The sequence below is a fragment of the Dasypus novemcinctus genome, chromosome 1, assembly GCF_030445035.2.
Source record: "Dasypus novemcinctus isolate mDasNov1 chromosome 1, mDasNov1.1.hap2, whole genome shotgun sequence".
Classification (NCBI taxonomy): Eukaryota; Metazoa; Chordata; class Mammalia; order Cingulata; family Dasypodidae; genus Dasypus; species Dasypus novemcinctus.
The window spans coordinates 133,992,576-134,008,503 of record NC_080673.1 but is presented as its reverse complement, the minus strand read 5'-3'; the positions used below and the strand labels follow the sequence as shown (position 1 = coordinate 134,008,503).

Below are 15,928 nucleotides of genomic sequence, written 5' to 3'. Positions count from 1 at the left end.
AAAAAATTGTATTTTGATTCCTGCTTCTTTACTCATGATCTGTATATTTCTTAATTTCTAAAAGATTTTAGGATTTTCTCTTCATCCCTAGTGTTCTGAATTTCATGAAATTATGCTTTTAGAATATATCTTTTGGTTTTTCCTTCATTTATTGTGCTGGACACAAATTGTGCTCTTTTGATCAGATAATCAATGCCCTTTAATCCTGAGGAGTTTTCTTATAAAGTCTTCTCTGTTTTCTCCTTCTTTAACTCTTATTAGTCATATATTGAGTTTCTGGATTGCCCTTTTCTTCATCTTCTCTCTTCCATTTTCTACCTCTTACCATTTTACTTTCAAAGAGATTTAACTTCTTCCTCCATCCTTAATAATGAGTTCCTCATTTATTAAATTTGAAATTCTTTGAGCTAATTTTATTAATCTTCTGAATGCTCCATGTATTATTATGCTCATGTTTCATGGATAAAATGAGTTTTAGTCTCTTTTTTTTAATAGATGAGGTTTCTCTAATGTAAATGGCAATTGTCTGTCTGTTCATGTTTCAGAGTAAGGTGCCATATGGCTCCCTAGAAGCTCTGTGTGCTTGAAGTTTGAGATGAGGGCTATTATTCACTTCATTAGCCTGGAACTTTCATTGGGAAATCCCCTACTGTCAAAATCTGCAGGTTGTGTTCTTTGGATGGGTTGTGTACCCTAAAAGGAAATCCTCTGATCTACTGTTATGGTAATCACCTGTACCTGGTAGCTTGAGAGTCCAGAGCCCCTGGCTCCCTCCCCCTCAGAGATTAAATCAAGGTCTTTCTTTCATAGACTGAGAAGCCAAAATATCTTACTGCATTTGTACAGTATTTCTTCCAATTATCTTGTTTTCTGAATTTAGCCCTCAGTTGTAGCTGGCTGTGGTGGTTTGAAACTATATGCAACCCAGAAAATCATATTCTTAAAGCTAATCCATTCCTGTGTGTGTAAACATTTTGAAAATAGGACCTCTTCATAAGATTACTTCAGTAAAGGTGTGGCCCAGATTTTGGTACCAAATGAGTGGGATGCTATTATTGAAAATACCAAAAATGTTTTAAAAAAGCAAAGGCTTTTTAATTGGTAATGAATAGAGGTAAGAATAATTGTGAGGGGCTTGATAGAAAAGGCCAAGATTGCTTGGAAGAGGTAGGTAGAAATATGGGCACTAAAGGTACTTCTGATGAGGCTTTAGACAGAAATTGCGGTCACCCCTCGGGCTGAAGTGTGGTTTGCTGGCCTGGCAGGGGAGCGGCCACGGTAGGCCTAATTCCGCTGCCCCCATAATAGGGTGGTTGGTCGGGCCCACCGCCACCCCTGAAGGAAGCTCGGCATGGGCGCAGAGTGCCCTCGGGTCTCCCCTTCTCGGCAGCCATGCTTCCGCGGCCGCCCCTCCTCCCAGATGGCGCCACCCGATGCCTTGTGGGGCGGCACCCTTCTTCTTTCTCCCTGCGCAGGCGCAGGGCAGAAAGTTCCAGTCTGCCCTTTTCCCCTCCCCCAACAGCAGCAACAGCCAGGTGTGGGCGGAAAAATCCAGCCCGCCCTTTTCCCTTCCCCCAACAGCAGCAACAGCCAGGCGTGGGCGGAAAAATCCAGCCCGCCCTTTTCCCTTCCCCCAACAGCAGCAACAGCCAGGCGTGGGCGGAAAAATCCAGTCTGCCCTCCACCCCAGCAGCAGCAGCCACCAATCCCTAAACCCTGCCCCTTCCCCCAGCAACAGCGACAGCCAATCCCTAACCACCACCCCTCCCCCGTCCAGTACCGCCCACTGACCTTTCGCCGGCAACCAATCAGAACAGGGCATGGCTTCGACCAATCAGCCTTCCCCAGCCCCTATAAAACTGTTGCCTCTCCCTCAGTAAAGGGGACTTGCGTGTTTACCTTGTCTCCGCGGTGGTTCTTCTGCCGTGCGCCCTCCAGTCCTGAGAGCCCCCGACAAGGGCCTGGCCTCCCTTGTCCCCAGTTCGTCGCCTGCTTCTCCGGGCGACCCCTTCGTCGCCGGCTTCGCCGGGCGACCCCTTCGTCGCCGGCTTCGCCGGGCGACCCCTTCGTCGCCTGCTTCGCCGGGCGACCCCGTCAGCCGAACCGCGCAACCCCTTGTGAGACCGATCCCTCGTCTGCTGCCGGACCGATCCCTCGTCCCAGGTGGGACCGACCCCTCGTCCCAAGCGGGACCGACCCCTCGTCCGCAGCCAGACCCCACCTCTACCGACTGAGCAAGCCGTCGCAAGAAATGATGAATGTGTCATTGCAAACTGAAAGAAGAGTAACCATTGTTTTAAAGTAGCAGAGAATTTGGCAAAATTGAGTTCTGATGTCAGATGGAAGGCAGACCATGAAAGTGACAAGCTTATTTATTTTCTTGAGGATATTTCCACACTAAATGAGGAAAGTGTGGTCTGGTATCTCCTTGCAGCTTATAGAAATATTGAGAAGAAAGGGATAAGCTAAGAACTAAATTCCTGGGCACAAAGAAATCAGAAAATTGATGGTATGGAAAATTCTGAGCTTCTGGAAAGTGCATCCTCAGTGAATAGTGTTCCATGTGAGGGCTTAACTGAACATGGATCCAGCCAGTCCTGTAAGTGAGGGTTGAGAATATAGTTATCCCTCCATTGTCTATTGGAAGCAGATAACTTGATCTCTAGGTTTCACAGTTCCACAGCCAGAGGAGAATTGTGCCCCAGGACAGATGACACATATAACCAATTTTGATGAGACTTTGTATGCAGCGTTGTTACTGAAATGAGTTAAAGTTTTGGGGATATTGTGAAGGAATGAATGTATTTTGCATATGGAAATAACATGATTTTTTGAGGCCCAGAGGGTATAATGTGAGAGTTTGAAACTGTATATAACCCCCAGAAAATCATGTTCTTAAACTTAACCCATTTCTGTGGGTGCGGATCCATTGTAATAGGACAGTTTGATGAGGTTACTTCAGTTAAGGCATAGCCCAGAATGGGTCTTAATCTTCTTACTGGAGTCCTTTATAAATGGAATGAATCAGCCAAGAGAAACCATGGAAGCAAGAAGATGAAAGTAATAGAACACAGAATAGAAGAGAGAGACCAGCAGATACCACTGTGTGTCCTGACAGGATACATAGAAGTCCAGGATTGCTGGCAGCTGGTCTTGGGGAAGAAAATGTTGCCTGTTGATGCCTTGATTTGAATATTTTTCTCAGCCTCAAAAACTGTAAGCTTATAGGTTAATAAATTCCCATTTTTAAAGCCAACACCATTCATGGTATCTGCTTTGAGAAGTTTGGCAAACCATAACACTGACACCTCAATTTCTGCCATTGCAATGAATTTACTTCTTGTATTCCTTCTATAGCAGGCTTCAGTGTAGTAAGCCAATTACCACTTGTCCATCTACTTCAAAATTTCCAGTATTTGTTATTTTCTACTTTCTGCTTTTTTGTCCTTGTGGATTTATGCCTTTTTATACATACAGTATCATTTAAGTGGAGTTTGGCCAAGGGAATAAGGTAAAGCATAAGTTTATTGTTCCAAGTTCAACCAAATGGCTACCCAAACTCTTTTTATATATATATATTTTAACAAAAAGAATACAAAACAGCCGATCAAAATTTTAGGACTGGAGAGACATATTCTTGTTTGTTTTCCATTTTGTAGGGTCATATGAGTACCTATTTTAAGATGGTTTGGACAGTTGCTATGAAAATTATTTTAGACATGCTTAGATTATTTGGGTATATTTGACATATTTGAATTAAGTAAGAATGTTTTGTTTTGGAAAATGAATTGAAGACTATTTTTAAAAGATATATATTTTTAAATCTGAGAAATATGTAGCATTCATTTTGGGAGAAACTAGAATATTTGCCAGTATAGGAATTTTTTTCTTCTTGTAATAGCAAGTGGTATTTAGAATGTCAGAGTGCTATAATAATTTTGATGATTTATTTATACTTTTCCTAGTAACTGCAGTTCAGTTAGGAAGTAATGTAGATAATCTACTTTTGTTCATACAAAGTGCTCTTTATTGTGGAAACACTTTCAAGATAAATTGTCATATATTATACATGAATAAGTACTTAGTTTATTTATTCAGTTTGCAATGTGGTTTCTCATAATCTCTAGAGTACATTTCCAGGTTAGAAAACCAATATCCTGCCTATGTTATTCATTTAAAGTCATTATTGCATGAAGGTTAATGGTTTGGACTTTTGGATCTATGTTACTTGGGTTCAAATCCTAAATATGCTGCAAACTAGCTATGTGGCAAAGTGTGTAATATCTTTGCCTTTGCTACCTTGTCTGTTTTGTGAGGAGAATCATAACGTCTGCTTTGAAAGCTGGTTGTGTGAATTAAAGATGTTAATAAATGTAAAGCATTTATTATAATGCATAAGTAACTACTATAAATGTTTTGACATTATTATCAGTATATTGAAAAATGGAGCTTTGGCAGTATTAGTAAAAATACTGGAAAACATATTCATTTAAGAAAACAGTTATCACTCTTAATTTCATGTCTTTCAGTTCATATTTTCAGTGACATTAAAAATATGATCTTTCCAAAGACTTAATGAGCCATTTCCATTTCAGGATGGCCATTTGGAAGTACAATGTGCAAGATCAGTGGATTGGTCCAAGGAATATCAGTTGCAGCTTCAGTCTTTACTTTAGTTGCAATAGCAGTGGATAGGTAAGTCAATGTTGAACTCTTAATCTTGAAATATGAGCATTTCTGCAACTAATTCACCTAAACAGAGAAAAACACAAATAATTTACAAGATCTTTTATATAAATGATTTACAATATCTGCCCAGAATTATATCCACATTAACTACCCATTTAAGAAAAAATCATATACCTTCTAAATATCCAGTACAAACAAAATAATACAATTAAATTTTTCATATTTTAAAATTAAATAATTACAGCAGAAGTATTTTACTGTTTTTCACATTGGAATCTGGAATTTTCTAATTGTGAAAATGTAAATGTAGTGTAATAATTTTGAAATACTATGCTTTTTAATATAAAAGTTAATTCATTAACCATTTATTCAATTATATATTTTATTGAGAGCTAAGGATGTACACTCCAGGTACTGGGTTGGGTTATAAAGTATCAAAAACAAAATAGACAAAGTGTTGCCTCAGGAAATCAAGCTGGTGGAGGTAGACAGACATTAAGAAGAAGGACAATCACCACACCATGGAGCCTAGAGTGATTACAACCGAAAATGGGAGGATTGCATCCAGCATCCATGTGGAATCTGAGCCTCCTCTTGACATAGAGGTGCAATGGACACTACCAATCCAATGTCCACAAAGAAGAGGTGGCATTGGATTTGGAAAAGTGGACATGGTGGACGATGGGTGTGGGGAAAGGCAGGAAGAGATGAGAGGTCGAGGCGTCTTTGGGTCATGGAGCTGCCCTGGATGGTGCCTCAGAGGTAATCACCGGACATTGTAAATCCTCACAGGGCCCACTGGATGGAATGGAGGCGAGTATGGACCATGATGTGGACCATTGTCTATGAGGTGCAGAGGTGCCCAAAGATGTACTTACCAAATCCGATGGATATGTCATGACGATGGGAACGAGTGTTGTTGGGGGGGGAGAGGGGGGTGGGGGGAGGTGGGGTTGAATGGGACCTCACATATATATTTTTAATGTAATATTATTACAAAGTCAATAAAAAAAAATAAAAAAAAAAAAGAACACATACAGCAAATGGACACAGAGAGCAGGCAACAGGGAAGGGGAGAGAAGTAAATTAAAAATAAAAAAATAAAAAAATAAAAAAAAAAAAAAGAAGTACTTATGAATAATTCTCTCTAATATGGATCCAGTATAGAAAAACTGTGCAAAGGAGAGAGTGACCATGGCAGGAAGTGCTAGATTCACAGAAGAGGTAAATCCTACCTAAATCTTTAGGGATCCACAATTAACCTGGAAAAGAAATGGAGGAAGGGAACCTCTTAAGACAGGGGTAACATAAGGCACTTTAAAGAGGAGAGAACTTGTCCAAAGTGCAGAGACGATATGGTTGTACATGGGAAACTAAAGTGGAGAGGCACATTAGGCTACAGAAGGAGAAAAGGGATGGCTTTTCAATGTGCTCAGGTCTCATTTTTCATTTCAAGTTTTGAAACACTGTCTTAAAGAAAAACAAGCTACTGAAGTCTTTTAAATACAGGATTAATGATCAGATTCTCATTTTAGAAAATCAAACTAACAGCAAATAGAAAGAGATTGAAGTAGTATGAGATTGGAGAAAGGAGAAAGAATGGTTTTGAGACTTGTAGCAACTCAGGTGGGAGAGGGTGGATGACTCTAATAAGGCGATGAAAATAGGGACAAAGAAACATTTGAGAGGCAAATGAAACAGGTATTTCCCAAAATCCAAAAAAAGTGCAAACAACCGATCAACAGCATATGTTTTTGTGTATAAATTCATATGTGCACTATATATTTTCAGATAGTTGCTTTAAAAAAAGATTAAATGCTTTAATTAACGAAATGGAATGTTGAAACAAAAATAGTAAGTTAGTAGGCTCTATTTTTAATGTTTATCTATTTACATAATTATTTATGTAATGTTTTGATCTGCTGCCAAGAACCCATCCAGTAGATCTTATTTTATTTGGATTACAAATAAAGAGAATAAAATTTAAAACTATGTTAACTATTATACGCCAACAGTATGAGATTTTATTAAAATTTGGAGCTTTATTATTCCAAAATTACTGAATCATTTTATTACTATTACACTAAATTATTGGTTGATGTGAAAGTTTATAATAAAAGCTATACCTTAATTATATATTTTATATGTCACCTTGACATTGACAAAAATCTATAATCATCTTTGCGTTTTCTACTTGAATCTTGAGCTTTACTTTCATATTACATTTAATACTGAAATACACTTAAATTCTTTTTTCACTGTTTCTACCATACCTTCTTTTATTTTCTGACCTTCCCTCTCCCCCACCCTGCTGTTTTTGCTGTCTGTGTCCATTCACTGTGTGATCTTCTGTATCTATTTCTCTTTTTTGTCTTCTCTTCTCATCTTTCCTCCTCTGGGATTCACCAGGATTTGATCCTTAGGACCTCTGTTGTGGAGAGAGGTTCCCTGTCATTGTGCCATCTCAGTTCCTGGTCTCTGCTGCACTTCACCATGACTCTCCCTTTTGTCTCTTGTTGCATCATTATCTTGCTGCATGACTAACTTGTGTGGGCGGTAGCTTACCACGCGGACACTTGGCTCACCTTGCCGGCACTAGCTCACCACGTGGGCGCTCGATCACCACGCAGGCACTTGCGAGGGCACTGGCTTGCCATATGGGCACTTGCGTGGGCACTCGGCTCACTGAGCAGACACTCAGCTTGCAGCACAGGCACTCATGTGGGCACTCAGCTCACCATGCGGGCACTCGGCTCACCACACAGGCACACTTTCTCTTCTTTTTCACCATCATGCTCCAAGGATCAAACCCTGGTCCTCACATATGGTAGGTCCTATCACTTGAGCCATATCTGCTTCCCTACCATACCTTCTTAACACTGAATTAGAAATAAACATTGGTCTTCATTTTGAAAAGTAAATGAGGGTAGGATAGATTAATACATTGTGTTCTATCTTTTTAGTACATAACTGTACAGTGGTTACAGTGAATGAACCGGGTCATCATTATATATGAACATGCATAAATCTCAGAAGCTTAAAATCTCAAGAAAATTTGCATAATGATACCTACAGTATGGTGCCCTTACATAAAATTTAAAATGTTATGAATGCAGACAAATAGTATAAAAGCATTAAACGTGGACAGAAAGAATACATTGCAACCTCAATCAGATACTCATTATTACATTTAAATATTACAGCTTATGAATTTCAGAATTACCTTTTTTGATGTTTTTAGTTTTATGAGTTTTATTGAAATAAGGACAGCTCTGTGTCTTTTTCTTTTATGATTGTTCATTAACAAGGATGATTCTGGACTAAGTAATGCTTTAGGACTATTTAGGTGCAGGGTATTTTAATGCTGCATGTGTAAATGAAATGCTCTTTGAGCATACAGCAGAAATTCCTAACCTTAGCTCTTGGGGAAAAATGGGAAAATCATTAACCTCCCTAATAAAATATTCCTGAGGAATAATCGATCTTTTTATACTAGATCAATACAAGTAATACTGTACTTCAAAAGACTTCAACTACCATGTACATGCCAATGGTACCTGCAGCAGATGTTCTCAGTGCCCTACTCATTTTTTTTGGATCTTTCAGTGTGTTTTGTCTGATATCCAACTGTCAGGATCTTCATTTCTGCCTATCCCATCTAAATTCCAGAAAGCCACTCTGTCTTTGAGCAGAACTGATAATAAGTGCCAGGGAATTAACACTTCCTAGGACAAGCCCTTAATCAAAAACTCTTGGGAATTGGTGTGGAAATATCCAGATCCTTCTCCCCTGAAATGGGGTAATTCTGAGGCAAATGTTTTGCACCATCTCCTAAATTACACTTAGGACTAAGCTGCAGTACCCACTGTGACTAATGGCTTAATTCATACGCTTACTGCCTGCCCTCCTATCCATGTAACCCTACTCTACAATTTTAGTTACTACTGGTTAAAACAAACCACCCCAAACAATGACCACTTCATGGTTTAAAACACAAGCAGTATTTACTATGTTTATGAGTCAGCAATGTGAGCAGATTGAGCAAGTATAGCTTGTCACTGCTCCACTTGGCATAAGGTGGGGTAGCTCCAAGGCTGGGGTGAAGGTTGGGGGTGAAGGTGCTCTCATTTCATGTCTGGTGCTTGTGCTGGGAAGACTGGAACAGCTAGGGACTGGAAGAGTTGGAACTTCACAGCCACTCTCTCTCTGCATGGTTTCTCTACCCAGGCTCTCCAGCATAGTGGCTTCTAGCTGCTGGACTTCTTAAATGTCAGTTCAGTGCTTTGAAGACATGTGCCCCAAGAGATAGTGCCCAGAAAGTCATGCAGTGTCACTTCCACTGCATTCTTTCATTAAAAGTGAGACATTAAGTCCAACCTTTATTCAAGGTGAGGGGAATGAATGGTTACCTGTTACTGATGGAGTGTCAAAGCATGCTGACAGGTTTTTAAATAGCCACACCTTCATCTCCATATAACCTACTTCAGGTTAAACCTTTCTCCTGAATTCCTTGGCAATGTTCAAAATTCCGACTCAGTAGTTTCACCTGAACATTCTACAACATGCCCCTCAAACTAAACATGGCCAGAACTGAACTCACTATCTTCATCACCACCCACCACATGAAACAAAACAAAAATCAGCTCCTTCTCTCATGTTTCCCAAATCAGTGAATGGCAAGATCACACACCCAATTCAAGTGAAAAACCTAGCATTGATCCTTGATTCCTCCTCCTCTCTTCAACTTCTGTCTAGTCACTCTCCAAGTCCTGTTAGTTCTGGATGCTAACTTGTCCTGAGTTTTATCCTGAACCAGGCCACTGCCTTTAGTCCACTGGAATACTGAGATTGTTTCCTAACTGACCTTTAGGTCTTCAGTCAATCTTTATTTTCCCCCACCAGCCAAAATAAGTTTTGTTTTTTTGGAATAAAATTTTATTGAAGTATGTCATTCATACATGAACATACATAAACAGTAAGTGTATAGTAAAATTTGTGAATTTACAAAATGAACATGAATTAACATCATGCAGGGCTCCCATATATCACCTCACCACCAACACCTTGCTTTATTTGTGAAACATTTGTTACAAACTATGGAAGAGCATCATTAAAATATTACTGCTAACTATAGCTCATATCTTACATTTGGTATATTTTCCCCCAACTCACCTAATTAATAGCCTCTGTTAGAGTTATATGTTTGTTATCATTCCTGAGAAAATGTTCGCAAATGTATCCTGTTAAACACAGTCCTTCATCCACCACTAGATTCCCTGTGTTGTTCATCTCACGTGTAGTACAATTCTTTCAAAGTGTACACTCAGTAGCTCTTATTTTCATCATCAAAGAGAATAGTTTTGATTATTGGAAATGTACTATCAGGATTTGGAAATATACTGAGAATTTTACATATCCATTTATTGGCTTTGTGTTTGAATAGATTGTGGCTGGAAAAGGTAATCTAGGAATGTAAATATCAATTGAAAGAAAGCTAAAAAATAATCTAATGACTGAATACCATAGTGAACCCAGAGATGGATAAGGATTGTAGTTAATACAAATAGAAGAAATGTTCTTCTATGAAATAGGACAAATGCACATCACTCTTACAAGGTGATAAGAATATAGTGATAGATGGGAAAAATACAATTAATGTAACCTATGGACTTTAACACCAATTTTGTAATATTCTTGCATCAATGTCATAGAAGGTACTATATCAACACTAAGGGTCAGCTGAAGGGGTGCTGATGCAAAATACCAGAAATTAGTTGGTTTTTATAAAAGGTATTTATTTAGGGTAGGAGCTTACAGACACCAGGCCATAAAGCATAAGTTATTTCTCTTACCAAAGTCTAATTCCACGTGTTAGAGCAAGACGGCTACAGACATCTGTGAGAGTTCAGGCTTCCTGGTTTCTTCCATTCCTTGGGCTTCTTTTCCTGGGCCAGGGCTCTTCCTGGGTCTTGCTTCTGTTTCCTCTCTAAGCTTACTTCCCAGAGCTCCAGCTTAAGGCTTCAGCATCAAACTCCAACATCAAAACTCCAACATCAAAAACCCTCCAACTCTCTCCTTTGCCATGTCTTTTGTCTGTGAGTCCCCACCCACCAAGGGGTGGGACTCAATGTCCTACAGCCACAAGAGGTTTACCTGATTATTTAATCAAGTAAAACTCAGAATCCAATATAATCTAATATGCCCAGAGGAAAAGATCAGTTTACAAACATAATCCAGTATTTCTTTTTGGAATTCATCAATAATATTAAACTGCTACAAAGGAGTATGGGATTTTTCCTTTTGGACTAAGGAAAACACCCAAAAACTTACTGGATGATGACTGCAGAAATCTGAGATGAAAGCAAGAGCCATGGAACGTACAGTTTGGATAGAATGTACAACCTAAATAAGTTTCTTAAGTTGTAAAACTGATCTCGCTGTTGGTCAAATAAAATCCTTCAGTGAATCTCCATTGTCCACTGGATAAAGTCAAAACTCTTCAGCATGATTTTAGCAAAAATTATGTGGATGTTCTTGACTATTTCTCTCCAGTGACCATTTTCAATCTTCTTCATATTTACCTCTCCAGGGTCTCCATTTGTTGGCCAAAGGAAAAATCAAAATACCTAGAATTGTGCCTATGAAGTTACCTATAATTTAAGGGTAGGTGGGTGGAAGAATGCATTAATTGGAAGACTAGAGGAAAACTTGGAGGTTAAGATGGAAGAACTTATACATGTAATAAAGGAGTTATAAAGAAGACAAAAGAGCTGTCAAAGCCCAAGATAATAAGTCATTCTACAAAGATATGTCAAATGAGTTCATTTGGAGTTCCTACTCTGCCACTAAAAGTTATAGTTCCTTTCTGGAGATATGGACAGTAATAATTTTCATAATATTTCAGTTTCACAGAATTATCATAAAATCAATTATTAAATAGGTGATACTACTTTGAAAAATAAGAAATATTACACAGTTACATAATAGTATGCTTATTTGTGATTAACATAATGAGCATCAATAATCTCAATAATAAGAATCTCAATAGTGAAATAAAATGAACCATGCTATCTGTGCACTGAGGTTGAGTTTCCATGCTTAGCCCATAATCAGAACTCTTGGAAGCTTCCAGACTCTTATTGCTGTGAAACAAACTACTAAAAATGTTAGTGTCTTAAAACAAAAATAATTTACAATTTTTCATGATTCTGTGATTTGACTGTGTGGTGCTCCTCTTCTGTGTGTTGTAGCTGAAATCACTCCTGCTGTATCATTCACTTGGGTGTTAAGCTAGGGCCAGAACCTCTAAGATGGCCAGTCTTTCAGCCTCCGTGGTCTGTCATCATATGGCCTCTCATTTAGCTCAAGATTCTTTACAACCTGGTAGCTGACCTTCAAGAGGAAGCATTCCAAAAGGGCAAGCTTTGATGTGCAAGTTCATAAAAAGTTACTGCTTGCATTGTGTTTGCTAATGTCCCATTGGACAAAGTAAATTATATCGTCAAGCCTACAGATAATGTGAAAGGAGGTCATACAAGGACATGAGGGTGAAATGGTTCATTGATTGGCACCTGTTTTACTGTCCCACATCCACATAAAGGTAGAAGTCTAGTGATAATACTGTTGAGGTTAAAAGGATGGACTCTGGAGTCAAACTACCTGTGTTAAAATCCTGTAATTATGGACAAAGTTTTTACTCTATTTTCCCATCTTTTAAATGGAGACACTTAAAGAGATAAAGCATGCCAGACAGTAAGCACAAATACCTGGAACAGAGTTTTAAATTTTCATGTTCAATATATGCAATTTATCTTTATTATAATTATTTATTATCTGATATACTCCATTTATTCAAATTTTGAGTTGAAAGTTACCTCATATATCAATTACAGAAAATGTCAATGCATGCCTCTCTTCTGCAAGTGGTATCTTTCTGTGTTTTGCAGGAGAATGTAAGTGGGAGACTCATAATAATTATCTAAATTAATTTGATTCATGAGTCAGTCAGACATTATCAGGCATTTTCTCATTGATCTTTGCCTTTAATTGCAGGTTCTGGTGTGTTGTCTACCCTTTTAAACCAAAGTTCACTATCAAGACAGCATTTATCATTATTATGATAATATGGGTCCTGGCCATCACCATTATGTTTCCATCTGCAATAATGTTACATGTACAAGAAGAAAGATATTACCGTGTGAAACTCAACTCCCACAATAAAACCAGTCCAGTCTACTGGTGCCGTGAAGATTGGCCAAATCAGGAAATGAGGAAGATCTACACCACTGTGCTATTTGCCAACATCTACCTGGCTCCCCTGTCCCTCATTGTCATCATGTATGGAAGAATTGGGATTTCACTCTTCAAGACTACTGTGCCCCACACTGGCAATCAGAACCAGGAGCAGTGGCACACAGTGTCCAAGAAGAAGCAGAAAGTCATTAAGATGCTACTGATTGTGGCCCTGCTTTTCATACTGTCCTGGCTGCCCCTGTGGACTCTGATGATGCTCTCAGATTATGCTGACCTTTCTCCAAATGAGCTTCAGATTATAAACATTTACATATACCCTTTTGCACACTGGTTGGCATTTTGCAACAGCAGCGTCAACCCAATCATTTATGGTTTCTTCAATGAGAATTTCCGCCGTGGTTTTCAAGATGCTTTTCAGCTCCAGTTCTGCCATAGAAGAGCAAAGCCCAAGGAAACCTACTCCCTAAAAACCAAAAACAACGTGGTCATAAACATATCTAACCAGCTAGCCCAGGAGCCTACATTTCAAAACCCTCATGGGGATAATCTGCTTTACAGAAAAAGTGCTGGAAAACCCAAACAGGAATTAATGATGGAAGAATTGGAAGAAGCTACCAATAGCAATGAGATCATAAAAGAGCTAGTGTGACTATTTAAACTCTATTGAGTGTTATATATTGAAATACTGTTGCTTTCTGTGGCTTTGTTCTTCAATTCTTTCTATGAATGTGATAAAACATTTGTTGAAAGCCTTCTCTGGCAAAAGAAAAAAAAAAGAAAACAAAAATAATCTTATGATCTTAACCAATCTTATGGTTTGTAAAATATGTATGTTGACTCATGTATAAGTTTGCCTGAATAAATCCATTTTCTAGGGAACAGTTTTCAAAGCCTGATCCTTCCCAACTTAAGCATTTGTGCATGAGTCAAGCTCACGTGTATAAGTGTATCTGTATGTGTTTAGATATTTTTTTTCCAATAATAGTGACAGATGGGCTATACTTTCAATTAAAATAACTTTTGTTAAATCTCCCTTTGCTTTTGGATTTGACATTGTAAACTACAGAATTATTTATTTGCTTGAGCTTTTAAAACATACTTAGCCTTCTTAGAAATGTGCTGGATCTCATAAAGTTCTGTCCTACTGCTTTTGTCATCTCCATTAATTTATTTGGGCTACTCTGGAAGAAAGATTTTGTAGGTCTTTGGGTAATCATCTCAAAGATAACCTTACCTTCTGTGTCTTAGAGCTGCAGTACAAAATAAAAGCCTACTATTTTGTTTTGTATGTAAAAGTGATTTTTTTTTCTTTTACAGAGTACAATTAAAGTTGGGAAAAATCACATCATTGTTCTAAAGGCATGGTTGTTGGTGTTTTTATATTTTCATATATGAAGTTTATGCTCTAGTTGAACCCATGTTTGCTACAGAGATAATTTAGAACTCCAACTTGACATCTTTTCTTATATAAAGAAATAAATAGTTTACTAATACAGGATTTGGCAGAATGACACCTTTTTTTTTTTTTAAATGGTCAGACAGTTTCAACAATCATAAGACTCCCACGAAGTATGTAGAGTAAGATCAATTATTCCAAATTTCCTACTAGGCACAACATTTAAATCTAGTGCCCCACCTTTAGTAAATTAGTATTAGATTAAGAATGGAATTGGCAAATCTTAGTTTCTGCTGTGTTTCAATGATGTAATGCGCTTCTAAATACTAGTTTTTATTTTAGGGTGAGATGACTTCCTAATAACTGGGAATTATGAAATAATAGATAGTTGGCAAATAAAAATAAATCTCTGGGCTTGAAACTACTGTGTCTTTAGTTATTTATGTGGTTCTAAGCTAAAAGCTTTTCCACATTATAGGCTTTTAAGAAATGGATATTTAGGTTTATTTGTACTGAACACTATGGGATACAATATTGGAACATGCAAATGTTGTTTTCTGCAATCAGGGAGGGCAACTTTTTGAAAATTTAGAGATAGAATTTGACCTTATATTTCTTTCTCCTGATTTACTGAAATGCTATTTACAGTTGGGATACTTAGATACTGAAGATTATTTTGAAAGAGATTATCACTTTCTGATGGGCATCCTCACATGGATGAACGTTCTACATGTACCTGGAACTCATCATAACCAAACCTTACACTCCTACCTGTTATCCACATCCCCTTTATCACCTTCAATTCTTCATTACCTCTCCCTTAATAGCTGAAAAACCCTCCTCTCTGAATTACATCCCACCTTTCAGTCTTAACATCTGCCAATTCTTTCTATAGTTGGCAGAATCATCTTCCTGAAGTAGTACAAGGTCTCTTGTAAAATGCCCTCAGAGGTTCTCTGCTTATTAAAACAACATTCAACACTTACCATGGTCTGGCCCTTGCTCCTGGATGTCTCTCCCAAGTAAATTGCTTTCTAAACTCCAGTCAAACACAGCAGGTTAGCTGAGACTGTTCATTTATTACTCATTCTCTGTTTCACTTGCTGGTTTGACTGTCCACCATACATCCAAGGTCTATTCAAAAGTCATCTTTCTAGGAAAAGATACATGCTTACATGCTTACAGCAGAAGTGACTGCTGCCTCTTCTGAGCACTGTGTCCCTTTTTCTTGACAACATGTAATGCATTTGTTGTGTCTTTTCCTCACAACTAAAATATAAATTCATCAACACTATGATAAATTGTCTTACTATCCTTTAGTGTAGATTCAAGTAATAAGCAGTGGATAAGTATATGCTGGAAGAATGCCACAGGCATCTGTTTGTTTCCTTTAGGGACTGGTTTAATGCTGAATGAGTAGATTTCTGCATACAGTTTTCTGCACACCTATTATATACAAATACAGAACTTATCTATAAATTGAAACAACAAAAATAAAAGAGAGTTAAAAATCTTAAACATGCATAGTCACTAGGTTGGTGCAAAAGGAATTGTGGTTTTGGACTGTGAATTTTAGATCATTATAACTAG

The 15,928-nt window shown here is 38.0% G+C and overlaps 1 protein-coding gene across 1 annotated transcript in view; it reads left to right on the top strand.

Moving 5' to 3' along the window:
- The window catches only part of NPFFR2 (neuropeptide FF receptor 2), a 125,732-nt gene extending 110,988 nt beyond the window's left edge, over nt 1-14,744 (top strand). The window contains exons 4-5 of the mRNA XM_058297248.1: nt 4,596-4,695; nt 12,742-14,744. Coding sequence (XP_058153231.1) covers nt 4,596-4,695; nt 12,742-13,591 — 950 coding nt within the window. The 3' untranslated portion in view covers nt 13,592-14,744. The remainder of the gene's footprint in view (nt 1-4,595; nt 4,696-12,741) is intronic.
- Nucleotides 14,745-15,928: the final 1,184 nt, after the last annotated feature.